Source organism: Coregonus lavaretus (assembly GCF_964263955.1).
Source record: "Coregonus lavaretus genome assembly, contig: HAP1_SCAFFOLD_330, whole genome shotgun sequence".
NCBI classification, from domain to species: domain Eukaryota; kingdom Metazoa; phylum Chordata; class Actinopteri; order Salmoniformes; family Salmonidae; genus Coregonus; species Coregonus lavaretus.
In genome coordinates this window covers 309,215-336,540 of record NW_028156608.1, presented here as the reverse complement: position 1 = coordinate 336,540, position 27,326 = coordinate 309,215, and the positions used below count along the sequence as shown (strand labels likewise).

General features: G+C 43.2%; 1 protein-coding gene across 1 annotated transcript in view; it reads right to left on the bottom strand.

Moving 5' to 3' along the window:
• The window catches only part of plod2 (procollagen-lysine, 2-oxoglutarate 5-dioxygenase 2), a 114,767-nt gene that overhangs the window by 26,671 nt on the left and 60,770 nt on the right, over window positions 1-27,326 (bottom strand). Inside the window, exons 6-8 of the mRNA XM_084200180.1 lie at window positions 22,283-22,346; window positions 19,154-19,251; window positions 11,508-11,609 (exon numbers count right to left, since the gene is read on the bottom strand). Of these exons, the coding sequence (XP_084056306.1) occupies window positions 11,508-11,609; window positions 19,154-19,251; window positions 22,283-22,346 (264 nt within the window). The remainder of the gene's footprint in view (window positions 1-11,507; window positions 11,610-19,153; window positions 19,252-22,282; window positions 22,347-27,326) is intronic.

Below are 27,326 nucleotides of genomic sequence, written 5' to 3'. Positions count from 1 at the left end.
ATTCCCACGCACGATAGAGAGACTGTTCCCATGTATTCCCACGCACGATAGAGAGACTGTTCCCAAGTATTCCCACGCACGATAGAGAGACTGTTCCCATGTATTCCCACGCACGATAGAGAGACTGTTCCCATGTATTCCCACGCACGATAGAGAGACTGTTCCCATGTATTCCCACGCACGATAGAGAGACTGTTCCCATGTATTCCCACGCACGATAGAGAGACTGTTCCCATGTATTCCCACGCACGATAGAGAGACTGTTCCCAAGTATTCCCACGCACGATAGAGAGACTGTTCCCAAGTATTCCCACGCACAATAGAGAGACTGTTCCCATGTATTCCACGCACGATAGAGAGACTGTTCCCATGTATTCCCACGCACGATAGAGAGACTGTTCCCATGTATTCCCACGCACGATAGAGAGACTGTTCCCATGTATTCCCACGCACGATAGAGAGACTGTTCCCAAGTATTCCCACGCACGATAGAGAGACTGTTCCCAAGTATTCCCACGCACGATAGAGAGACTGTTCCCATGTATTCCCACGCACGATAGAGAGACTGTTCCCAAGTATTCCCACGCACGATAGAGAGACTGTTCCCATGTATTCCCACGCACGATAGAGAGACTGTTCCCATGTATTCCCACGCACGATAGAGAGACTGTTCCCAAGTATTCCCACGCACGATAGAGAGACTGTTCCCATGTATTCCCACGCACGATAGAGAGACTGTTCCCATGTATTCCCACGCACGATAGAGAGACTGTTCCCATGTATTCCCACGCACGATAGAGAGACTGTTCCCATGTATTCCCACGCACGATAGAGAGACTGTTCCCATGTATTCCCACGCACGATAGAGAGACTGTTCCCAAGTATTCCCACGCACGATAGAGAGACTGTTCCCAAGTATTCCCACGCACGATAGAGAGACTGTTCCCAAGTATTCCCACGCACAATAGAGAGACTGTTCCCATGTATTCCCACGCACGATAGAGAGACTGTTCCCAAGTATTCCCACGCACGATAGAGAGACTGTTCCCAAGTATTCCCACGCACGATAGAGAGACTGTTCCCAAGTATTCCCACGCACAATAGAGAGACTGTTCCCATGTATTCCCACGCACGATAGAGAGACTGTTCCCATGTATTCCACGCACGATAGAGAGACTGTTCCCATGTATTCCCACGCACGATAGAGAGACTGTTCCCATGTATTCCCACGCACGATAGAGAGACTGTTCCCATGTATTCCCACGCACGATAGAGAGACTGTTCCCATGTATTCCCACGCACGATAGAGAGACTGTTCCCATGTATTCCCACGCACAATAGAGAGACTGTTCCCATGTATTCCCACGCACGATAGAGAGACTGTTCCCATGTATTCCCACGCACAATAGAGAGACTGTTCCCAAGTATTCCCACGCACGATAGAGAGACTGTTCCCAAGTATTCCCACGCACGATAGAGAGACTGTTCCCATGTATTCCCACGCACGATAGAGAGACTGTTCCCAAGTATTCCCACGCACGATAGAGAGACTGTTCCCATGTATTCCCACGCACGATAGAGAGACTGTTCCCATGTATTCCCACGCACGATAGAGAGACTGTTCCCAAGTATTCCCACGCACGATAGAGAGACTGTTCCCATGTATTCCCACGCACGATAGAGAGACTGTTCCCATGTATTCCACGCACGATAGAGAGACTGTTCCCATGTATTCCACGCACGATAGAGAGACTGTTCCCATGTATTCCCACGCACGATAGAGAGACTGTTCCCATGTATTCCCACGCACGATAGAGAGACTGTTCCCAAGTATTCCCACGCACGATAGAGAGACTGTTCCCAAGTATTCCCACGCACGATAGAGAGACTGTTCCCAAGTATTCCCACGCACAATAGAGAGACTGTTCCATGTATTCCCACGCACGATAGAGAGACTGTTCCCAAGTATTCCCACGCACGATAGAGAGACTGTTCCCAAGTATTCCCACGCACGATAGAGAGACTGTTCCCAAGTATTCCCACGCACAATAGAGAGACTGTTCCCATGTATTCCCACGCACGATAGAGAGACTGTTCCCATGTATTCCCACGCACGATAGAGAGACTGTTCCCATGTATTCCCACGCACGATAGAGAGACTGTTCCCATGTATTCCCACGCACGATAGAGAGACTGTTCCCATGTATTCCCACGCACGATAGAGAGACTGTTCCCATGTATTCCCACGCACGATAGAGAGACTGTTCCCATGTATTCCCACGCACAATAGAGAGACTGTTCCCATGTATTCCCACGCACGATAGAGAGACTGTTCCCATGTATTCCCACGCACAATAGAGAGACTGTTCCCAAGTATTCCCACGCACGATAGAGAGACTGTTCCCAAGTATTCCCACGCACGATAGAGAGACTGTTCCCATGTATTCCCACGCACGATAGAGAGACTGTTCCCAAGTATTCCCACGCACGATAGAGAGACTGTTCCCATGTATTCCCACGCACGATAGAGAGACTGTTCCCATGTATTCCCACGCACGATAGAGAGACTGTTCCCATGTATTCCCACGCACGATAGAGAGACTGTTCCCAAGTATTCCCACGCACGATAGAGAGACTGTTCCCATGTATTCCCACGCACGATAGAGAGACTGTTCCCATGTATTCCCACGCACGATAGAGAGACTGTTCCCATGTATTCCCACGCACGATAGAGAGACTGTTCCCATGTATTCCCACGCACGATAGAGAGACTGTTCCCATGTATTCCCACGCACGATAGAGAGACTGTTCCCAAGTATTCCCACGCACGATAGAGAGACTGTTCCCATGTATTCCCACGCACGATAGAGAGACTGTTCCCAAGTATTCCCACGCACGATAGAGAGACTGTTCCCATGTATTCCCACGCACGATAGAGAGACTGTTCCCATGTATTCCCACGCACGATAGAGAGACTGTTCCCATGTATTCCCACGCACGATAGAGAGACTGTTCCCATGTATTCCCACGCACGATAGAGAGACTGTTCCCAAGTATTCCCACGCACGATAGAGAGACTGTTCCCATGTATTCCCACGCACGATAGAGAGACTGTTCCCATGTATTCCCACGCACAATAGAGAGACTGTTCCCATGTATTCCCACGCACGATAGAGAGACTGTTCCCATGTATTCCCACGCACAATAGAGAGACTGTTCCCAAGTATTCCCACGCACGATAGAGAGACTGTTCCCAAGTATTCCCACGCACGATAGAGAGACTGTTCCCATGTATTCCCACGCACGATAGAGAGACTGTTCCCAAGTATTCCCACGCACGATAGAGAGACTGTTCCCATGTATTCCCACGCACGATAGAGAGACTGTTCCCATGTATTCCCACGCACGATAGAGAGACTGTTCCCATGTATTCCCACGCACGATAGAGAGACTGTTCCCAAGTATTCCCACGCACGATAGAGAGACTGTTCCCATGTATTCCCACGCACGATAGAGAGACTGTTCCCATGTATTCCCACGCACGATAGAGAGACTGTTCCCATGTATTCCCACGCACGATAGAGAGACTGTTCCCATGTATTCCCACGCACGATAGAGAGACTGTTCCCATGTATTCCCACGCACGATAGAGAGACTGTTCCCATGTATTCCCACGCACGATAGAGAGACTGTTCCCATGTATTCCCACGCACGATAGAGAGACTGTTCCCATGTATTCCCACGCACGATAGAGAGACTGTTCCCATGTATTCCCACGCACGATAGAGAGACTGTTCCCATGTATTCCCACGCACAATAGAGAGACTGTTCCCAAGTATTCCCACGCACAATAGAGAGACTGTTCCCATGTATTCCCACGCACAATAGAGAGACTGTTCCCAAGTATTCCCACGCACGATAGAGAGACTGTTCCCAAGTATTCCCACGCACGATAGAGAGACTGTTCCCATGTATTCCCATGCACGATAGAGAGACTGTTCCCATGTATTCCCACGCACGATAGAGAGACTGTTCCCATGTATTCCCACGCACGATAGAGAGACTGTTCCCATGTATTCCCACGCACGATAGAGAGACTGTTCCCATGTATTCCCACGCACGATAGAGAGACTGTTCCCATGTATTCCCACGCACGATAGAGAGACTGTTCCCATGTATTCCCACGCACAATAGAGAGACTGTTCCCAAGTATTCCCACGCACAATAGAGAGACTGTTCCCATGTATTCCCACGCACAATAGAGAGACTGTTCCCAAGTATTCCCACGCACGATAGAGAGACTGTTCCCAAGTATTCCCACGCACAATAGAGAGACTGTTCCCATGTATTCCCACGCACGATAGAGAGACTGTTCCCATGTATTCCCACGCACGATAGAGAGACTGTTCCCATGTATTCCCACGCACGATAGAGAGACTGTTCCCATGTATTCCCACGCACGATAGAGAGACTGTTCCCATGTATTCCCACGCACAATAGAGAGACTGTTCCCAAGTATTCCCACGCACAATAGAGAGACTGTTCCCATGTATTCCCACGCACAATAGAGAGACTGTTCCCAAGTATTCCCACGCACGATAGAGAGACTGTTCCCATGTATTCCCACGCACGATAGAGAGACTGTTCCCATTTATTCCCACGCACAATAGAGAGACTGTTCCCAAGTATTCCCACGCACGATAGAGAGACTGTTCCCATGTATTCCCACGCACGATAGAGAGACTGTTCCCATGTATTCCCACGCACGATAGAGAGACTGTTCCCAAGTATTCCCACGCACGATAGAGAGACTGTTCCCATGTATTCCCACGCACAATAGAGAGACTGTTCCCATGTATTCCCACGCACAATAGAGAGACTGTTCCCATGTATTCCCACGCACAATAGAGAGACTGTTCCCATGTATTCCCACGCACAATAGAGAGACTGTTCCCATGTATTCCCACGCACAATAGAGAGACTGTTCCCAAGTATTCCCACGCACGATAGAGAGACTGTTCCCAAGTATTCCCACGCACGATAGAGAGACACGTGATTGTATACAAATATAAACAAGGTTTAAAATGATTATGTTGTAGTCAAACATTATATCTGTTTGGGCTTCTCACGGTTAATTTGCAGTCTACAAATTATTTGTAATTATGTTCCGGCCCCCAGACCATCGGCTCAAGAAAACAACGGCCAGTGGCTGAATCTAGTTGATGATCCCTGGGGTAAGGGTTTAGGTTAGGGCTAGGGTTAGGGTAAAGGGTAAAGGGTAAAGGTTAGGGTTAGGGTAAAGGGTAAAGGGTAAAGGTTAGGGTTAGGGTAAAGGGTTAAGGTTAGGGTTAGGGTAAAGGGTTAAGGTTAGGGTAAAGGGTTAAGTTTAGGGTTAGGGTTAGGGTAAAGGGTAAAGGGTAAAGGTTAGGGTTAGGGTTAGGGTAAAGGGTTAAGGTTAGGGTTAGGGTTAGGGTAGGGTTAGGGTAAAGGTTAGGGTTAGGGTTAGGGTTAGGGTAAAGGGTTAAGGTTAGGGTTAGGGTTAGTTGATAGTTAGTTGAAATGTTACTGATAGTCTGTAGCGCATCTACAGATGGACTATCCAAATAAAGCGTTACAGCTGTTTTCAATAACTCATCCAAGTATGTATTTTATTCACTAACATCATGTCTCACTTTTACTAACACTTTACCTCATCAATCATAAACAGAAAATGCCATGCATTCTAAAAGTCAACAACACCTGCAACAACAGAGAAGGCCACTTATGTCTGTTTAGAATCAATGAAATCATGTGAGAGTGGGACCCTCCCTGAAGAGATTGAGAGCTGGTCCCTCCCTGAAGAGATTGAAAGCTGGTCCCTCCCTGAAGAGATTGAAAGCTGGTCCCTCCCTGAAGAGATTGAGAGCTGGTCCCTCCCTGAAGAGATTGAGAGCTGGTCCCTCCCTGAAGAGACAGTAGACAGAGGAGAGAGTTCTTTCCCATGACTCTCTGATCCTCCAGCCCACACAGCTGTACAGGGCCACCCTCCTCTTCCTCCTCTTGACCAGGCTAAAGAGCAGGCCTGGGCCAGCCGGACAGGGTTGAAAAAGGACCCGTTTCAAACATTCTAATTTGCGAGTTCCGTGATGACTCAGAGTTCCAGAACTTCCATGGACGGAAGGCATCAAGCCAGAGGGCCCTTAAATTGTTACGGACAGGGAGGACAGGAAGAAAGGAAGAAAGGGAAAGAATGAAAGAGAGGGAAGGATGCTGCAGAATCTCAGCGAAGGCAGGACAGGACATTAGAGGGTCAGCAACAACAACAATGTGTCTTTGTGCTGCTAGGACCGGTCCCAAAACCACAGCATACATAGCTGGGTAGGGCAGGCAGTGACCGGAGCTTACCCCCCTCACACACAGCCAGGGCATCTCACTCACTCCCTCCCAGGACACAGCAGGGACAGTGTTTTGAACCACCACGCTCTGTTGAAACGAGTTGGAACCTTCTGACCTCCACCCAGGTCCCAGAGTCCAGTAAGTCTTTCTTTCTCGGAAACATCCAACCTACAGTATGGTCCAGCAAGCCAGCCTCTGAATACCACAGCAGTGTGAGATATTGCTGCTCACCCACAGCTTCCAATACCCTGCCTAATATCAAGCAGATGAGAAGCAGGCTTTCTGAGGATTTGTCCGTTCCTCATATTCAGTGGTAGTCTGGTAGTGGATGGTTCATTGAGGACGTCTTCTAGAGATTCTACCAAAGATGTCTTTCATACAGCTGGGTTGGTTTGTATTGAGTTAGCTCCAGATACAGTTAAATAGATCGAGTGAATCCATCCATTCATAGACATCACACAGTAAAGTCTCGGCAGAGACATAGAGCCTCTCTGGAGACAGCAGTATTCACTGTGCATGAGTGTAGCGTAAGTGGGGTGTTCAGATCTGCATGTGCTTGATTATGTATTCGGTTTACCATCCAAGCTTCTAACCCCATGTCTTTGTTTATATCCTTGAACGTAGTGAAAGATGGAGGGAAAGAGTGGAGGAGAGGTGGAGAGACAAAGTAGACAGTTACTATAGAGACAGTTCTTACTGCTGTCACTGATATGTCTATAGAGACAGTTCTTACTGCTGTCCCTGATATGTCTATAGAGACAGTTCTTACTGGTGTCCCTGATATGTCTATAGAGACAGTTCTTACTCCTGTCCCTGATATGTTATAGAGACAGTTCTTACTGCTGTCCCTGATATGTCTATAGAGACAGTTCTTACTGCTGTCCCTGATATGTCTATAGAGACAGTTCTTACTCCTGTCCCTGATATGTCTATAGAGACAGTTCTTACTGCTGTCCCTGATATGTCTATAGAGACAGTTCTTACTGCTGTCACTGATATGTCTATAGAGACAGTTCTTACTGCTGTCCCTGATATGTCTATAGAGACAGTTCTTACTGCTGTCCCTGATATGTCTATAGAGACAGTTCTTACTGCTGTCCCTGATATGTCTATAGAGACAGTTCTTACTCCTGTCCCTGATATGTCTATAGAGACAGTTCTTACTGCTGTCCCTGATATGTCTATAGAGACAGTTCTTACTGCTGTCACTGATATGTCTATAGAGACAGTTCTTACTGCTGTCCCTGATATGTCTATAGAGACTGTTCTTACTGCTGTCCCTGATATGTTATAGAGACAGTTCTTACTGCTGTCCCTGATATGTCTATAGAGACAGTTCTAATTGCTGTCACTGATATGTCTATAGAGACAGTTCTTACTCCTGTCCCTGATATGTCTATAGAGACAGTTCTTACTGCTGTCACTGATATGTCTATAGAGACAGTTCTTACTGCTGTCCCTGATATGTCTATAGAGACTAGGGCTGTCCCTGATATGTCTATAGAGACAGTTCTTACTCCTGTCCCTGATATGTCTATAGAGACAGTTCTAATTGCTGTCACTGATATGTCTATAGAGACAGTTCTTACTGCTGTCACTGATATGTTATAGAGACAGTTCTTACTGCTGTCCCTGATATGTCTATAGAGACAGTTCTTACTCCTGTCCCTGATATGTCTATAGAGACAGTTCTTACTGCTGTCCCTGATATGTATATAGAGACAGTTCTTACTCCTGTCCCTGATATGTCTATAGAGACAGTTCTTACTGCTGTCACTGATATGTCTATAGAGACAGTTCTTACTGCTGTCACTGATATGTTATAGAGACAGTTCTTACTGCTGTCCCTGATATGTCTATAGAGACAGTTCTTACTCCTGTCCCTGATATGTCTATAGAGACAGTTCTTACTGCTGTCCCTGATATGTCTATAGAGACAGTTCTTACTGCTGTCCCTGATATGTTATAGAGACAGTTCTTACTGCTGTCCCTGATATGTCTATAGAGACAGTTCTTACTGCTGTCACTGATATGTCTATAGAGACAGTTCTTACTGCTGTCCCTGATATGTTATAGAGACAGTTCTTACTGCTGTCACTGATATGTCTATAGAGACAATTCTTACTGCTGTCCCTGATATGTCTATAGAGACAGTTCTTACTGCTGTCACTGATATGTCTATAGAGACAGTTCTTACTGCTGTCCCTGATATGTCTATAGAGAAAGTTCTAATTGCTGTCACTGATATGTCTATAGAGACAGTTCTTACTGCTGTCCCTGATATGTTATAGAGACAGTTCTTACTGCTGTCACTGATATGTCTATAGAGACAATTCTTACTGCTGTCCCTGATATGTCTATAGAGACAGTTCTTACTGCTGTCCCTGATATGTTATAGAGACAGTTCTTACTGCTGTCCCTGATATGTCTATAGAGACAGTTCTTACTGCTGTCACTGATATGTCTATAGAGACAGTTCTTACTGCTGTCCCTGATATGTTATAGAGACAGTTCTTACTGCTGTCACTGATATGTCTATAGAGACAATTCTTACTGCTGTCCCTGATATGTCTATAGAGACAGTTCTTACTGCTGTCACTGATATGTCTATAGAGACAGTTCTTACTGCTGTCCCTGATATGTCTATAGAGAAAGTTCTAATTGCTGTCACTGATATGTCTATAGAGACAGTTCTTACTGCTGTCCCTGATATGTTATAGAGACAGTTCTTACTGCTGTCACTGATATGTCTATAGAGACAATTCTTACTGCTGTCCCTGATATGTCTATAGAGACAGTTCTTACTGCTGTCACTGATATGTCTATAGAGACAGTTCTTACTGCTGTCCCTGATATGTCTATAGAGAAAGTTCTAATTGCTGTCACTGATATGTCTATAGAGACAGTTCTTACTGCTGTCCCTGATATGTCTATAGAGACAGTTCTTACTGCTGTCCCTGATATGTCTATAGAGACAGATCTTACTGCTGTCCCTGATATGTTATAGAGACAGTTCTTACTGCTGTCCCTGATATGTCTATAGAGACAGTTCTTACTGCTGTCACTGATATGTTATAGAGACAGTTCTTGCTGCTGTCCCTGATATGTCTATAGAGACAGTTCTTACTGCTGTCACTGATATGTCTATAGAGACAGTTCTTACTGCTGTCCCTGATATGTCTATAGAGACAGTTCTTACTGCTGTCCCTGATATGTCTATAGAGACAGTTCTTACTGCTGTCACTGATATGTCTATAGAGACAGTTCTTACTGCTGTCCCTGATATGTTATAGAGACAGTTCTTACTGCTGTCCCTGATATGTTATAGAGACAGTTCTTACTCCTGTCCCTGATATGTCTATAGAGACAGTTCTTACTGCTGTCCCTGATATGTTATAGAGACAGTTCTTACTGCTGTCCCTGATATGTTATAGAGACAGTTCTTACTGCTGTCCCTGATATGTCTATAGAGACAGTTCTTACTGCTGTCCCTGATATGTCTATAGAGACAGTTCTTACTCCTGTCCCTGATATGTCTATAGAGACATTCTTACTGCTGTCCCTGATATGTTATAGAGACAGTTCTTACTCCTGTCCCTGATATGTCTATAGAGACAGTTCTTACTGCTGTCCCTGATATGTCTATAGAGACAGTTCTTACTGCTGTCACTGATATGTCTATAGAGACAGTTCTTACTGCTGTCACTGATATGTCTATAGAGACTAGGGCTGTCCCCGAACCCCCAAAACATCTTGGTCGACCTAAAGTCGTCTGTTCTTTCGACCAATTGATTGGTCGAAATATTTTAATATGTATTTTTCCATATATAGACACACCCTATTTGCTTTAATAAAATCAACTATATGCATTGAGCTTGTCTGATGCTTTAAGCTTATGCCTCAAGAGGGCGCCAGAGATCTAGATAACCAGAAGAAAAAACCTTAACCTGACCCAACCAAAAACATTGCTGCCTTCAGGTAGAAAATATCCTGATAGAAATACTGTAAATATCCTATAAATCACATTAGCTGCACATGGCCTGTCTGCAACAAACTTGAAACATTGTATCAACTATTAACTTGGGTCAGGCCCGAAGCTTGAGCTCCTGCACCTAAATATAAACAGTACCAGTACCCAAAATTAGTACCAGCAACCTATTTCAGTCCAAGTCAAGCACTGATAAGAAGTAATCAGGGAGGCCTATTTAAGACGTTTCCACTGGATCAGAGCATTACATTTTTCCCTTTCACGCTGAGTGGTTATCGAAAGGGAGAGAGCTGGATTATTTTTTCCAAATACATTGAGGAGCTATGGTAATTCAAAATGGACGTATAAACAGACTTTGTTTGCTTTGCTGTTTGAGGTGAAGAAAACATTACTTTGAGAAGCTCCACAGGTCATTAGTGGTGGTGCGTTAAGCCAATCAGAAATACTATCAGATCCCCAAATTGGCACATTTATATGCCTACATTTGCGGGCAGTGAGAAATGTTCCGGGTGGGTAACCACGGTAACTTAGCCTGGTGGATACAACCCCTGCTGAGCAGGCCATTAAAAAGAGGGCTGGTTGACAGTAACACCCCTTTAAGTGAAGCTCAATGAAAACCCAAAAGCCATGTCCTGCACCACAGCAGCTCTCTGCTTCCTCTGTCTAGAGTGCTCTTTTAATATAGGGTCTGCAGCGACACAGGGCACACCACCGGTTACTGTTGGGCTGGGAGGGTTACACACAGACAGAGAGTTCTGCCTCTGACCCTATTACGGGGGCTGAGTCACTGGCTTACTAGTGCTCTTCCATGCCGTCCTCACTATATATATATATCGACTTGAGTGGGTGATCTTCCTGTTCAGTTTTGCACCCCTCAGGCTCGTGCGGTGCAGGACCGGTCTCTCAATCACTCACTCACTCACTCACTCACTCACTCACTCACTCACTCACTCACTCACTCACTCACTCACTCACTCACTCACTCACTCACTCACTCACTCACTCACTCACTCACTCACTCACTCTCTCTCTCTCTCTCTCTCAGAGGGCAGTGTTTGTAGAGGGAGTCTCCAGGAGAACAAGTACAAACAAATCACAATTTTTAAAGAGGAAAAAAGGATAGGAAAGGGGAACAGGAAATCACCTTCAGCTGAGACAAATCCACCACGTTGTCGTCACAGACGCCACAGCCTCTCTCATAATTCCATGAGTTGGGGATGTAGTTTCCTAGATAGTTCAAATAAATCTGGAGGAAAAATAGAACAAACAGATCATTAATCATTACATGAAAGAACGAAGAAACCCCATTGTCATGTTATGTTGAATTGTCCTTTGAAACAAAGTTTCATACAGTATTAAACTAGATGATGAGAACAACAGTATATTCCACGTTGGCGTTTGGTGGTAGTCTGTGTTCACTAGTGATTTACTAGTATATTCCACGTTGGTGGTAGTCTGTGTTCACTAGTGATTTCCTAGTATATTCCACGTTGGTGGTAGTCTGTGTTCACTAGTGATTTACTAGCATATTCCACGTTGGTGGTAGTCTGTGTTCACTAGTGATTTACTAGTATATTCCACGTTGGTGGTAGTCTGTGTTCACTAGTGATTTACTAGTATATTCCACGTTGGTGGTAGTCTGTGTTCACTAGTGATTTACTAGTATATTCCACGTTGGTGGTAGTCTGTGTTCACTAGTGATTTACTAGTATATTCCACGTTGGTGGTAGTCTGTGTTCACTAGTGATTTACTAGTATATTCCACGTTGGTGGTAGTCTGTGTTCACTAGTGATTTCCTAGTATATTCCACGTTGGTGGTAGTCTGTGTTCACTAGTGATTTACTAGCATATTCCACGTTGGTGGTAGTCTGTGTTCACTAGTGATTTACTAGTATATTCCACGTTGGTGGTAGTCTGTGTTCACTAGTGATTTACTAGTATATTCCACGTTGGTGGTAGTCTGTGTTCACTAGTGATTTACTAGCATATTCCACGTTGGTGGTAGTCTGTGTTCACTAGTGATTTACTAGTATATTCCACGTTGGTGGTAGTCTGTGTTCACTAGTGATTTACTAGTATATTCCACGTTGGTGGTAGTCTGTGTTCACTAGTGATTTCCTAGTATATTCCACGTTGGTGGTAGTCTGTGTTCACTAGTGATTTACTAGTATATTCCACGTTGGTGGTAGTCTGTGTTCACTAGTGATTTACTAGCATATTCCACGTTGGTGGTAGTCTGTGTTCACTAGTGATTTACTAGTATATTCCACGTTGGTGGTAGTCTGTGTTCACTAGTGATTTACTAGTATATTCCACGTTGGTGGTAGTCTGTGTTCACTAGTGATTTACTAGCATATTCCACGTTGGTGGTAGTCTGTGTTCACTAGTGATTTACTAGCATATTCCACGTTGGTGGTAGTCTGTGTTCACTAGTGATTTACTAGTATATTCCACGTTGGTGGTAGTCTGTGTTCACTAGTGATTTACTAGCATATTCCACGTTGGTGGTAGTCTGTGTTCACTAGTGATTTACTAGCATATTCCACGTTGGTGGTAGTCTGTGTTCACTAGTGATTTACTAGCATATTCCACGTTGGTGGTAGTCTGTGTTCACTAGTGATTTACTAGTATATTCCACGTTGGTGGTAGTCTGTGTTCACTAGTGATTTACTAGTATATTCCACGTTGGTGGTAGTCTGTGTTCACTAGTGATTTACTAGCATATTCCACGTTGGTGGTAGTCTGTGTTCACTAGTGATTTACTAGCATATTCCACGTTGGTGGTAGTCTGTGTTCACTACTGATTTACTAGCATATTCCACGTTGGTGGTAGTCTGTGTTCACTAGTGATTTACTAGTATATTCCACGTTGGTGGTAGTCTGTGTTCACTAGTGATTTACTAGTATATTCCACGTTGGTGGTAGTCTGTGTTCACTAGTGATTTACTAGTATATTCCACGTTGGTGGTAGTCTGTGTTCACTAGTGATTTACTAGTATATTCCACGTTGGTGGTAGTCTGTGTTCACTAGTGATTTACTAGCATATTCCACGTTGGTGGTAGTCTGTGTTCACTAGTGATTTACTAGCATATTCCACGTTGGTGGTAGTCTGTGTTCACTAGTGATTTACTAGTATATTCCACGTTGGTGGTAGTCTGTGTTCACTAGTGATTTACTAGCATATTCCACGTTGGTGGTAGTCTGTGTTCACTAGTGATTTACTAGTATATTCCACGTTGGTGGTAGTCTGTGTTCACTAGTGATTTACTAGTATATTCCACGTTGGTGGTAGTCTGTGTTCACTAGTGATTTACTAGTATATTCCACGTTGGTGGTATTCTGTGTTCACTAGTGATTTACTAGCATATTCCACGTTGGTGGTAGTCTGTGTTCACTAGTGATTTACTAGTATATTCCACGTTGGTGGTAGTCTGTGTTCACTAGTGATTTACTAGCATATTCCACGCTGGTGGTAGTCTGTGTTCACTAGTGATTTACTAGTATATTCCACGTTGGTGGTAGTCTGTGTTCACTAGTGATTTACTAGTATATTCCACGTTGGTGGTAGTCTGTGTTCACTAGTGATTTACTAGCATATTCCACGTTGGTGGTAGTCTGTGTTCACTAGTGATTTACTAGTATATTCCACGTTGGTGGTAGTCTGTGTTCACTAGTGATTTACTAGTATATTCCACGTTGGTGGTAGTCTGTGTTCACTAGTGATTTACTAGCATATTCCACGTTGGTGGTAGTCTGTGTTCACTAGTGATTTACTAGTATATTCCACGTTGGTGGTAGTCTGTGTTCACTAGTGATTTACTAGCATATTCCACGTTGGTGGTAGTCTGTGTTCACTAGTGATTTACTAGCATATTCCACGTTGGTGGTAGTCTGTGTTCACTAGTGATTTACTAGTATATTCCACGTTGGTGGTAGTCTGTGTTCACTAGTGATTTACTAGTATATTCCACGTTGGTGGTAGTCTGTGTTCACTAGTGATTTACTAGCATATTCCACGTTGGTGGTAGTCTGTGTTCACTAGTGATTTACTAGTATATTCCACGTTGGTGGTAGTCTGTGTTCACTAGTGATTTACTAGTATATTCCACGTTGGTGGTAGTCTGTGTTCACTAGTGATTTACTAGTATATTCCACGTTGGTGGTAGTCTGTGTTCACTAGTGATTTACTAGTATATTCCACGTTGGTGGTAGTCTGTGTTCACTAGTGATTTACTAGCATATTCCACGTTGGTGGTAGTCTGTGTTCACTAGTGATTTACTAGTATATTCCCTCTATAGTGCACTACCTCTAGGCACTGAGGACTGAGAGGTCACGGACAGGTCACAGGAGAGGAGTTGAGGCCAGCGCACCATAAACATTTCCTCTGTCAAATCTACACTGTCTAAATGGACTGTAATTATAATAATAATAATTGGTCATTTAGCAGACGCTCTTATCCAGAGCGACTTACATGAGCAATTAGGGTTAAGTGCCTTGCTCAAGGGCACATCGACAGATTTTTCACCTAGTCGGCTCGGGGATTAGAACTAGCGACCTTTCGGTTACTGGCACAACGCTCTTAACCACTAAGCTACCTGCCCCCCTCTCTGAAGTCAATGCCCATAACTCTCAGCATATTGTATAGATAGTTCACTAGTAGCTAGACAGGTTTTAGCTGCAGTGAATTCAACATGTCATATAGGGGCTGAAGTTTAATACACTCTCCCTAAAAGGAGTGTATTATTCAGCCTACTCACTAGTGTCTATGTGACAGTAGTTTGGACCACATAGTGCAATTCATCATCACAACAATATGTGATCCAATCATAGATATCCCCATAGCAAAACGCACACTGCACACTGCACACACAGGAGCATTTTTAACGACAGTACTAGTGTTGTGATCCATGTCTTGGCTAAACAACGACAGATTCTCCATAATAGAGCTGTTGGAGGTTAACTCTGAGTGTGTGTGTGTGTGTGTGTGTGTGTGTGTGTGTGTGTGTGTGTGTGTGTGTGTGTGTGTGTGTGTGTGTGTGTGTGTGTGTGTGTGTGTGTGTGTGAGTGAGTGTGTGTGTATGAGCGTGTGTTTCTGATCATTGTAAGCCAGGGATTCTCCGCTCCAACTCGCCTGACGACAAAAACCTCACTACAGATGTCTTTCAGATGCAACTAAACCAGACTTTATTTCAAGTGAATCCAGTTAAACTGTTGTGGTAATCCTGCTGTTTACCTTCTTACAGGCCATTACAGCTGAGATAGGCCATTAACCTGACCTTAGTAACTCACTGTTCTCACAAGCTTCTTCACGGCTGCTGGTACATTTACAAGGTTCTGTGTGATTTAAAAGGTCTGCCCAGGCTGGGATGCACTTCCTCAGGCCTTAGTGATCCCCAGCCTGCCTTGGCAGACTAGCCTCTTGGACCACGGTTATAGTGCACTACCATACGGTCTATAGGGAACAATTTGGGACAAACACCACATGCTTGGTCATTAAATCAAATCACGTTTTATTTGTCACATACTTCGTGAACAACAGGAGTAGACTAACAGTGAAATGCTTATGGTCCTTCCAAAACAATGCAGAGAAAGAATGAGAAATAATATAAAAATATTAAGACAAGGAATAAATACACAATGAGTAATTATTATCCTTATTACTGTGCCTTGCTAAAGTATTCATCCCCCGTGGCGTTTTTCCTATTTTGTTACATTACAACCTGTCATTTAAATTGATTTTTATTTGGATTTCATATAATGGACATACACAAAATAGTTGAAATTGGTGAAGTGAAATGTTAAAAAATTACTTGTTTCAAAAAAATTCTAAAAAATAAATAACGGAAAAGTGGTGTGTGCATATGTATTCACCCCCTTTGCTATGAAGCCCCTAAATACGATCTGGTGCAACCAATTGCCATCAGAAGTCACATAATTAGTTAAATAAACTCCACCTGTGTGCAATCTAAGTGTCACATGATCTCAGCATATATACACCTGTTCTGAAAGGCCCCAGAGTCTGCAACACCACTAAGCAAGGGGCACCACCAAGCAAGCGGCACCATGAAGACCTAGGAGCTCTCCAAATAGGTCAGGGACAAAGTTGTGGAGAAGTACAGATCAGGGTTGGGTTATAAAAAAATATCTGAAACTTTGAACATCCCACGGAGCACCATTAAATCCATTATTAAAAAATGGATAGAATATGGCACCACAACAAACCTGCCAAGAGAGGGCCACCCATCAAAACTCACAGACCAGGCAAGGAGGGCATTAATCAGAGAGGCAACAAAGAGACCAAAGATAACCCTGAAGGAGCTGCAAAGCTCCACAACGGAGATTGGAGTATCTGTCCATAGAACCACTTTAAGCAGTGCACTTCACAGAGCTGGGCTTTAAGGAAGAGTGGCCAGAAAAAAGCCATTGCTTTAAGAAAAAAATAAGCAAACACGTTTGGTGTTCTCCAAAAGGCATGTGGGAGACTCCCCAAACATATGGAAGAAGGTACTCTGGTCAGATGAGACTAAAATTGAGCTTTTTGGCCATCAAGGAAAACGCTATGTCTGGCGCAAACCCAACACCTCTCATCACCCCAAGAACACCATCCCCACAGTGAAGCATGGTGGTGGCAGCATCATGCTGTGGGGATGTTTTTCATCAGCAGGGACTGGGAAACTGGTCAGAATTGAAGGAATGATGGATGGCGCTAAATACAGGGAAATTCTTGAGGGAAACCAGTTTCAGTCTTCCAGAGATTTGAGACTGGGACGGAGGTTCACCTTCCAGCAGGACAATGACCCTAAGCATACTGCTAAAGCAACACTTGAGTGGTTTAAGGGGAAACATTTAAATGTCTTGGAATGGCCTAGTCAAAGCCCAGACCTCAATCCAATTGAGAATCTGTGGTATGACTTAAAGATTGCTGTACACCAGCGGAACCCATCCAACTTGAAGGAGCTGGAGCAGTTGAATAGTTACGCACCCTCAAGTTCCGTTTTTTTGTCTTATTTCTCATTTGTTTGACACCAAAAAATATTTTTTATCTTCAAAGTGGTAGGCATGTTGTGTAAATAAAATGATACAAACCCCCCAAAAAATCTATTTTAATTCCAGGTTGTAATGCAATAAAATAGGAAAAATGCCAAGGGGGGGGGGGGGTGAATACTTTCGCAAGCAAATGTATACACGGAGTACCAGTACTGAGGCAATGTGCAGGGGTACGAGCTAATTGATGTAGATATGTAGCAGCAGCGTGTGTGATGAGTCAAAAGAGTTAGTGCAAAAAGGGTCAATGCAGATAATTGGATATATTGGCCCTCCCGTAGCTCAGTTGGTAGAACATGGCGCATGTGGGTTCGATTCCCACGGGGGGCCATTATGAAAAATGTATGCACTCACTAATTGTAAGTCGCTCTGGATAAGAGCATCTGCTAAATGACTAAAATGTCAATTGGATCACTAAAATAAATAAATATATATATATATATATATAGTTAACCAATAGCTATCCAGACTAACTATTTAGCAGTCTTATGGCTCGGGGGTAGGAGCAGTTCAGGGTCCTGTTGGTTCCAGACATGGTGCATCCCTAGGAGAATGATTACTGTAAGCTGTGACGAAGAGCCTCCCTAGGAGAATGATTACTGTAAGCTGTGACGAAGAGCCTCCCTAGGAGAATGATTACTGTAAGCTGTGACGAAGAGCCTCCCTAGGAGAATGATTACTGTAAGCTGTGACGAAGAGCCTCCCAGGAGAATGATTACTGTAAGCTGTGACGAAGAGCCTCCCTAGGAGAATGATTACTGTAAGCTGTGACGAAGAGCCTCCCAGGAGAATGATTACTGTAAGCTGTGACGAAGAGCCTCCCTAGGAGAATGATTACTGTAAGCTGTGACGAAGAGCCTCCCTAGGAGAATGATTACTGTAAGCTGTGACGAAGAGCCTCCCTAGGAGAATGATTACTGTAAGCTGTGACGAAGAGCCTCCCTAGGAGAATGATTACTGTAAGCTGTGACGAAGAGCCTCCCTAGGAGAATGATTACTGTAAGCTGTGACGAAGAGCCTCCCTAGGAGAATGATTACTGTAAGCTGTGACGAAAGGCCAGAGGGATAGAAGAGCCTCCCAGGAGAATGATTACTGTATTTACCAGACATCCTGCTATGGACTCACTGACCCAGTGTTATAGTACTGGTATGGTGGGAGGGAGGGAGGGAGGGGGGGAGGGAGGGAGAGGGAGGGAGAGAGACGGAGGGAGAATTCTGCAGAATCCCTGCCTCTAGAGATCTTTCAGCACAGCTATTTGGACAGGAACCTCAAAAGGTTGAACGCCAGCCTTCCAGGCAGCTCAGGAGGGATTCATATGTTATCAAACTACAATAAAGCAATGTGAAACACTGACATCATTCAACAAGGCTGGTTTTGTTTTCTCCAGAAACAGTGATTGTAAATGGTTCCAGAGTGGCGCAGCGGTCTAAGGCTCTGCATCTCAGTGCTTGAGGCGTCACTACAGACCCCCTGGTTCGATTCCAGGCTGTATCACAACCGGCTGTGATTGGGAGTCCCATAGGGCAGCGCACAATTGGCCGGTGTAGGCCATCATTGTAAATAAGAATTTGTTCTTAACTGACTTGCCTAGTTAAATAAAATAAAAAATGGACCTGTACCCAGACACCTGAACAGTGTTTTTTACCGTGGATGGTTCCAGCATAGACAATGGTTATTACAGTGTTTGTTTTTTTACCGTAGATGGTTCCAGCATGTTGAAACATTAATAATGTCTTACTCACTTTGGTGTTTGCGTTCCCATGGATGACCACTGGCAGGGTGTCGTACACAGTGTTTCTGACTCGTACTCTCTCCGTTCCAAACTTCAGGAGAACTTCGTCTTTAGGGAGAGAACAGAAGAACAACAGGGTTCAGCTACTGGCCTTATCTTCCCATAACCCCAACCCTCTTTTTATCTGGCTGTCACAAGGCTCCGTCTGGGCTCTTTGGCACTTTGGCAAAATACACAGTCACAGGCTGAACTCAGAAGCTGTCTATTAAATGTAATCTCTCTGTGAAGAAGGTCGTGAAAATGCTAAAGTTGTTTTTACAGATTGGGTCAATTCCAAAACCTATAAACACTTTTCCTGAGTTTCATTTTCATCAGCTGGAGATAAGCAACAGTGGAGCAGTTTAAAAGACAGAGACTTCAGAAATCTGAGAGTTTAAAATAAAAATAGAGACTCCAGGAAACAGTTTACAGCAGGGGTATGTTGAGCCAAAGGGTAAGTTGAGCCACCCCTTGTTTCTAGGAAACCATACACAAAATTAATAATTTGACCAAATATTTAGGAAGAGGTCATCATTTCATGGAGTCTGAAGGAAGAAACCATATGCAAGCAGGTTAGGTCCAAAAACCAAATTTTCACCAAGTCATTCGGAAAGTTTTCAGACATCCTTATTCTAAAATTTATTAAATTGTTTTTTCCCCTCATCAATCTACACACTATCCCCCATAATGACAAAGTGAAAACAGGTTTTTATAAATTTTTGCAAATGTATTTTTTTAAAACAACACTGAAATAGCACATTTACAAAAAGTATTCAGACACTTTACTCAGTAATTTGTTGAAGCACTTTTGGCAGCGATTACAGCCTCAAGTATTTTTGGTATGACGCTACAAGCTTGGCACACCTGTATTTGGGGAGTTTCTCAAATTCTTCTCTGCAGATCCTCTCAAGCTCTGTCAGGTTGGATAAGGAGCATCACTGCACAGCTATTTTCAGATCTCTCCAGAGATCGCGTTCAAGTCCGGGCTCTGGCTGGGCCACTCAAGGACATTCAGAGACTTGTCCCGAAGCCACTCATGCGTTGTTTTGGCTGTGTGCTTAGGGTCGTTGTCCTGTTGGAAGGTAAACCTTCGCCCCAGGCTACAGGTCCTTAGCACTCTGGAGCAGGTTTTCATCAAGGATCTCTCTGTACTTTGCTCCGTTCATCTTTCGCTCGATCCTGACTAGTCTCCCAGTCCCTGCTGCTGAAAAACATCCCCACAGCATGATTCTGCCACCACCATGCTTCACCATAGGGATGGTGCCAGGTTTCCTCCAGACGTGATGCTTGGCATTCAGGCCAAAGAGTTCAATCTTGGTTTTATCAGACCAGAGAATCTTGTTTCTCATGGTCTCAGAGTCTTTAGGTGCCTTTTGGCAAACTCCAAGTGGGCTGTCATGTGCTTTTTACTGAGGAGTGGCTTCTGTCTGGCCACTCTACCATAAAGGCCTGATTGGTGGAGTGCTGCAGAGATGGTTGTCGTTCTGGAAGGTTCTCTCTTCTCCACAGAGGATCTCTAGAGCTCTGTCAGAGTGACCATCAGGATCTTGGTCACCTCCCTGACCAAGGTTCTTCTCCCTCGATTGCTCAGTTTCGCTGGGCAGCCAGCTCTAGGAAGAGTCTTGGTGGTTTCAAACATCTTCCATTTAAGAATGATGGAGGCCACTGTGTTCTTGGGGACCTTCAATGCTGCAGAAATGTTTTGGTACCCTTCCCAAGATCTGCGCTTCGACAGAATCCTGTCTCAGCGATCTACGGACACAATTATTTCGACCTCATGGCTTAGTTTTTGCTCTGACATGCATTGTCAACTATGGGACCTTCTATAGACAGGTGTGTGCCTTTCCAAATCATGTCCAATCAATTGAATTTACCACAGGTGGACTCCAATCAAGTTGTAGAAACATCTCAAGGATGATCAATGTAAACAGGATGCACCTGAGCTCAATATCGAGGGTCTGAATACTTATGTAAATAAGGTATTTAATACATAAATAAGGGTTTGGTAATACATTTGCTAAAATTTCAAAACATCTGTTTCACTTTGTCATTATGGGGTATTGTGTGTAGATTGATGAGAAATATATGTAATCCATTTTAGAATAAGGCTTTAATGTCACAAAATGTAGCCAATGGCCATGGGGTAAGTTGAGCCAATGGCTCTGGAGAGCAGCCAAGGAAGTGAGAGAAGGGAAGAAGTCCATTCGAGCAGCAGGAAGGAATGGAACCATGACCCTGAAGAGGTACATGAACTCAAATAAAACAAACAAGTAGCTGTGTGAAGAGAGGCTATGATAGAGTAGCTGAGGAACACAAGGTCTGATGACATGGAGTCTGAGCTTGATAAAGAGAGGCTGTGATAGAGTAGCAGAGGAACACCGGGTCTGATGACATGGAGTCTGAGCTTGATAAACATATCAGGAATCTCACGGACCAGTTTCATGAGCTCAGTAGCCTCAAATGCAGAGAACTTGCTTACGAATTGGCGCATCAAAACAACATCCCTGTCCCAGACAACTGGTTAAGAAATGGAAGGTTAAGTGATATTGAACAGAGAGATCTACATCTGAATGTAGGCATACATTTTAAGATATACAATATACCACACCCCCATTCCGTGAGTTCAACTTTGACCTACTAGCACCATCACCCACTGTCACAGGACACCATCACCCACTAACCCCATGATGGCTCAACTTACCCAGGACACCATCACCCACTAACCCCATGATGGCTCAACTTACCCAGGACACCATCACCCACTAACCCCATGATGGCTCAACTTACCCAGGACACCATCACCCACTAACCCCATGATGGCTCAACTTACCCAGGACACCATCCTCCACTAACCCCATGATGGCTCAACTTACCCTGTCCCTATTCTAAATGTACCCCACACCCGGGGTATGTTGTGCCAAGAAACAAAACTGTTATGTTTACATGAATTCTGATTATTTCCAGGGATACACAACATCATGAAATATATGTAGATATCTTTGTTAGAAAGAATACTATATTTCCCTTGACGGAGCTGAAAGTAAAAGACGGCACAACATACCCCATTCTCTCCTAATAAGGGCTTTCTGTGGTAACTCACCAATTGCTCCATTTAAGTTCTGGAAAATCTGAGACTTGTGGTCCAAACTCATGTTCAAACTCTCCTGAAAAACATAAAGACAATTTTTTTTAAATGAAAAAAGTGAAATTGTCCTCTAAGGTTTTCCAGCCTGGTTATTTTCATCTGTTTGTTTTCTGGGGTGTGATGTGTTTTCAGGCATTTTATGAGGACATGTGGTGGGATAACAGCTCTGGTTAGACTTCCAGTGACCATGGTGTCAAGTCTATAGTATAATGAACACATTCCTTAAGAGCAGTGGTGGGAAAAGTGTCCAATTGTCATACTTGCGTAAAAGTATAGAAAGTTACTGAAGTAAAAGTGAATGTCAGCCAGTAAAATACTACTTGAGTAAAACTCGAAAAGTATTTTGGTTTTAAATATACTTAAGTATCAAAAGTAAACGTAATTGCTAAAATATACTTAAGTATCAAAAGTAAAAATATTAATCATTTAAAATTCCTTATATTAAGCAAAGTAGACAGCACCATTTTCTTGTTTTAAAAATTTACGGATAGCCAAGTCCACACATTATTTACAAAAGATGCATTTTGTAAATTGTGTTTAGTGAGTCTGCCAGATCAGAGGCAGTAGGGATGACCACATGTTCTCTTGATAAGTGCGTGAATTTGACCATTTTCCTGTCCTGCTAAGCATTTAAAATGTAACGAGTACTTTTGGTTGTCAGGGAAAATGTATGGAGTAAAAAGAACAATATTTTATTTATGAATGTAGTGAAGTAAAAGTAAAAGTTGTCAAAAATACAAATAGTAAAGTACAGTACAGATACCCAAAAAAACTACTTAAGTAGTACTTTAAAGTATTTTTACTTAAGTACTTTACACCACTGCTTAAGAGTACTTCCCCTCTGTAAACAGTACTTACAGAACTTCCCCTCTGTAAACAGTACTTACAGAACGTATCCTCTGTAAAGGGTCCAGGTATGTCTATGTCTATACTGAACACATCCTTAATATCAGTCAAAGATATCATATTCCCATTTTATGCTTCAAAACCAACTTTATAAGATGTTTTAAAAATAGGTTATATTTGACTCCAAATTCCATAACGTACACTAAGGCATTGTTGGCAGAATAGATGGATGCAGTTCAATGCATGATTCATATAATTCACCAATACATTTCTTGGCAGTCCCCCCAAAAAAATTGCTATCAGGTTGTAAATCACAGCTGGCCTGGTACATTTTTTTGCTGCCTCCATTCGGGACGCACTGTTTCAGTTCCAATGGCTCAATATTTTAAAGAAAATGGACGACTGTAACTAAGGCTGGGAATGTCAATACAATCAGACTAGCAGGGCGAATGATCACAAGTCAGTCATAACGTGGCTAATATGCTAGCGTATCTATTTATGTAGCAAGCTAAAAACACGGAGCCTAACGTTAGCTAGATAGCTAGCTGATGATGATGATGATGTCATTGGAAACATGCCTCTTCCTTCATCTTCTTTAAAACACAGAAACACATCATCATCATCATCATCATCATCATCTCCAGCACCACCCCAACATCAACATACAGTGAGCTCCAAAAGTATTGGGACAAGTGACACATTTTTCTTTATTTTGGCTCTGTACTCCAGCACATTGGATTGGAAATGATATTTCTCTATGTCTCTAACTTTATCACTTATCATTATACACAAATCATTCAGCACATAATTATCCGTAATCATGGTAGCATCCACATTAATGTAGAAATGCTTAGAAACATATTATATTATTATTTATAATAAAAGTGACTCCAAAAATGAAGACCCAGAGTTACCTCTGCTGCTGAGATTAAATTCATTGGAGTTAACTGCACCTCAGATGACTCCCAAATAAATGCTTCAGAGTTCAAGTGACAGGCACATCTCAAAATCAACTGTTCAGAGGAGACTGCGTGAATCAGGCCTTCATGGTCGAATTGCTGCAAAGAAACCACTACTAAAGGACACCAATAAGAAGAAGAGACTTGCTTGGGCCAAGAAACACGAGCAATGGACATTAGACTGGTGGAAATCTGTCCTTTGGTCTGATGAGTCCAAATTTGAGATTTTTGGTTCCAACCGCCGTGTCTTTGTGAAACGGAGAGTAGGTGAACAGATGATCTCCGCATGTGTGCTTCCCACCGTAAAGCATGGAGGAGGAGGTGTTATGGTGTGGGGATGCTTTGCTGGTGACACTGTCAGTGATTTATTTAGAATTCAAGGCACACTTAACCAGCATGGCTACCACAGCATTCTGCAGCTATACGCCATCCCATCTGGTTTGGGCTTAGTGGGACTATCATATGTTTTTTAACTGGACAAAGACCCAAAACACACCTCCAGGCTGTGTAAGGGCTATTTGACCAAGAAGGAGAGTGATGGAGAGCTGCATCAGATGACCTGGCCTCCACAATCACCAATTGAGATGGTTTGGGATGAGTTGGACCGCAGAGTGAAGGAAAAGCAGCCAACAAGTGCTCAGCATATGTGGGAACTCCTTCAAGACTGTTGGAAAAGCATTCCAGGTGAAGCTGGTTGAGAGAATGCCAAGAGTGTGCAACGCTGTCATCAAGGTAAGGGTGGCTACTTAGAAGAATCTAAAATCTAAAATATATTTAAATTTTTTTAACAACTTTTTAGTTACTACATGATTCCATATGTGTTATTTCATAGTTTTGATTTCTTCACTCTTATTGTACAAAGTAGAAAATAGTAAAAATAAAGAAAAACCCTTGAATGAGTAGGTGTGTCCAAACTTTTGACTGGTAGTGTATATTCGGTTGTATGTATTTTGTAAATGTGCTTCACAATCTAAATTGCAAAAAGAAATGAAAATACTTTACATACACATTGTTTGAAGTACAATAGACCAACATACGGTAGCTACTGTAGTAGGTTAAAGCTGTGTGCTGGAAAACCTTGGTAGAGCATGGGTGGAGGAGGCATTGTGGTGTTCATGTGAATTTCCTTTCTTTTTCAGACCAATGCCTACTTCTCAGTTAAAACATAGTTTTGTTGTTTTAAATTTCTATGGTTTTTAAACCGGAAAGTGATTTTCTTTAAAGGTGTAAACATCGGTCCGTTTTTCAATGATGCCTGGTAGGCTACTTTGTTTTTATAGCAGAGCATGTGCTTAATATGAGCAGCTGATAAATAAATATAAGAACATTATTTCACTCCACAAAACATATTTCACTAAACTGCTGACAGCCCCTCTGAGCGCTCGAGAAAGGAATAAAGGAGAGAGAGGAGGAGATGGAAACGCATGATGGTGAGATATTCTGTATAGCTAAAGGTAATGTATCACCCAATAAATTATGAAAATATAAAGATAAATCCCTACTTACTAGGACATTCAATCTCAAATACAAATACACTATAATTGTAGTCTAATGGTAAACCGTTCTGCACAATCAATGAACCAACAGCATCCCTTAGGGCTATATGTTCTCTTCTAGACTCTTGGATATACATTTTGGAGCGTAGCATAAGGTAACCAGTCCATCCAGTATGCATAATAATACAGTCCACACTCAACGGCTATTAAACAATTTGCTTTAATTTAGGCGTAAGACCAATTATGTACCAAAGACATCTTAAATCAGTTTAGTTAGATGTTTTTTTCTGCCATGTGTAATATGCGGTAGGCTCTGTATTGTATAACGTCACAATCATAATTTTAATACAGTTTATTTTTTCGCTTGGGCTCATAAGCCTACGCATATGCATAAGCTCTAATATGCATACAGTGAGGGGAAAAAAGTATTTGATCCCCTGCTGATTTTGTACGTTTGCCCACTGACAAAGACATGATCAGTCTATACTTTTAATGGTAGGTTTATTTGAACAGTGAGAGACAGAATAACAACAAAAAAATCCAGAAAAACGCATGTCAAAAATGTTATACATTGATTTGCATTTTAATGAGGGAAATAAGTATTTGACCCCCTCTCAATCAGAAAGATTTCTGGCTCCCAGGTGTCTTTTATACAGGTAACGAGCTGAGATTAGGAGCACACTCTTGTTATTCTGTCTTTCACTGTTCAAATAAACCTACCATTAAAATTATAGACTGATCATTTCTTTGTCAGTGGGCAAACGTACAAAATCAGCAGGGGATCAAAATACTTTTTTCCCCTCACTGTATGGGTGTTTTGAATTAATCATCACCTTTAAAAGTGCTGTCCAGTTCGTTGTGTTAGGCTTTCAAACAACATCCACAACGACCATGTTTTACACTCAGTTTCAATCTCCTGTTGAACTTAATTCGTCAAATTGATCATCACAGTCAGGTGAGTTTTAAAAGCGCGATACTGTTTTGATGATAAGTGTTTGATGTGATTTTAAATTGCATTTGCATTGATGTCAGAGTGGTTAGAGGGACAATAGAGCCCTGAGTACCAGGCCATTAGGACCTGATGGTTAGAGGGATAATAGAGCCCTGAGTACCAGGCCATTAGGACCTGATGGTTAGAGGGATAATAGAGCGCTGAGTACCAGGCCATTAGGACCTGATGGTTAGAGGGACAATAGAGCCCTGAGTACCAGGCCATTAGGACCTGATGGTTAGAGGGACAATAGAGCCCCGAGTACCAGGCCATTAGGACCTGATGGTTAGAGGGACAATAGAGCCCTGAGTACCAGGCCATTAGGACCTGATGGTTAGAGGGACAATAGAGCCCTGAGTACCAGGCCATTAGGACCTGATGGTTAGAGGGACAATAGAGCCCTGAGTACCAGGCCATTAGGACCTGACGGTTAGAGGGACAATAGAGCCCTGAGTACCAGGCCATTAGGACCTGATGGTTAGAGGGACAATAGAGCCCTGAGTACCAGGCAATTAGGACCTGATGGTTAGAGGGACAATAGAGCCCTGAGTACCAGACCATTAGGACCTGATGGTTAGAGGGACAATAGAGCCCAGAGTACCAGACCATTAGGACCTGATGGTTAGAGGGACAATAGAGCCCTGAGTACCAGGCCATTAGGACCTGATGGTTAGAGGGACAATAGAGCCCTGAGTACCAGGCCATTA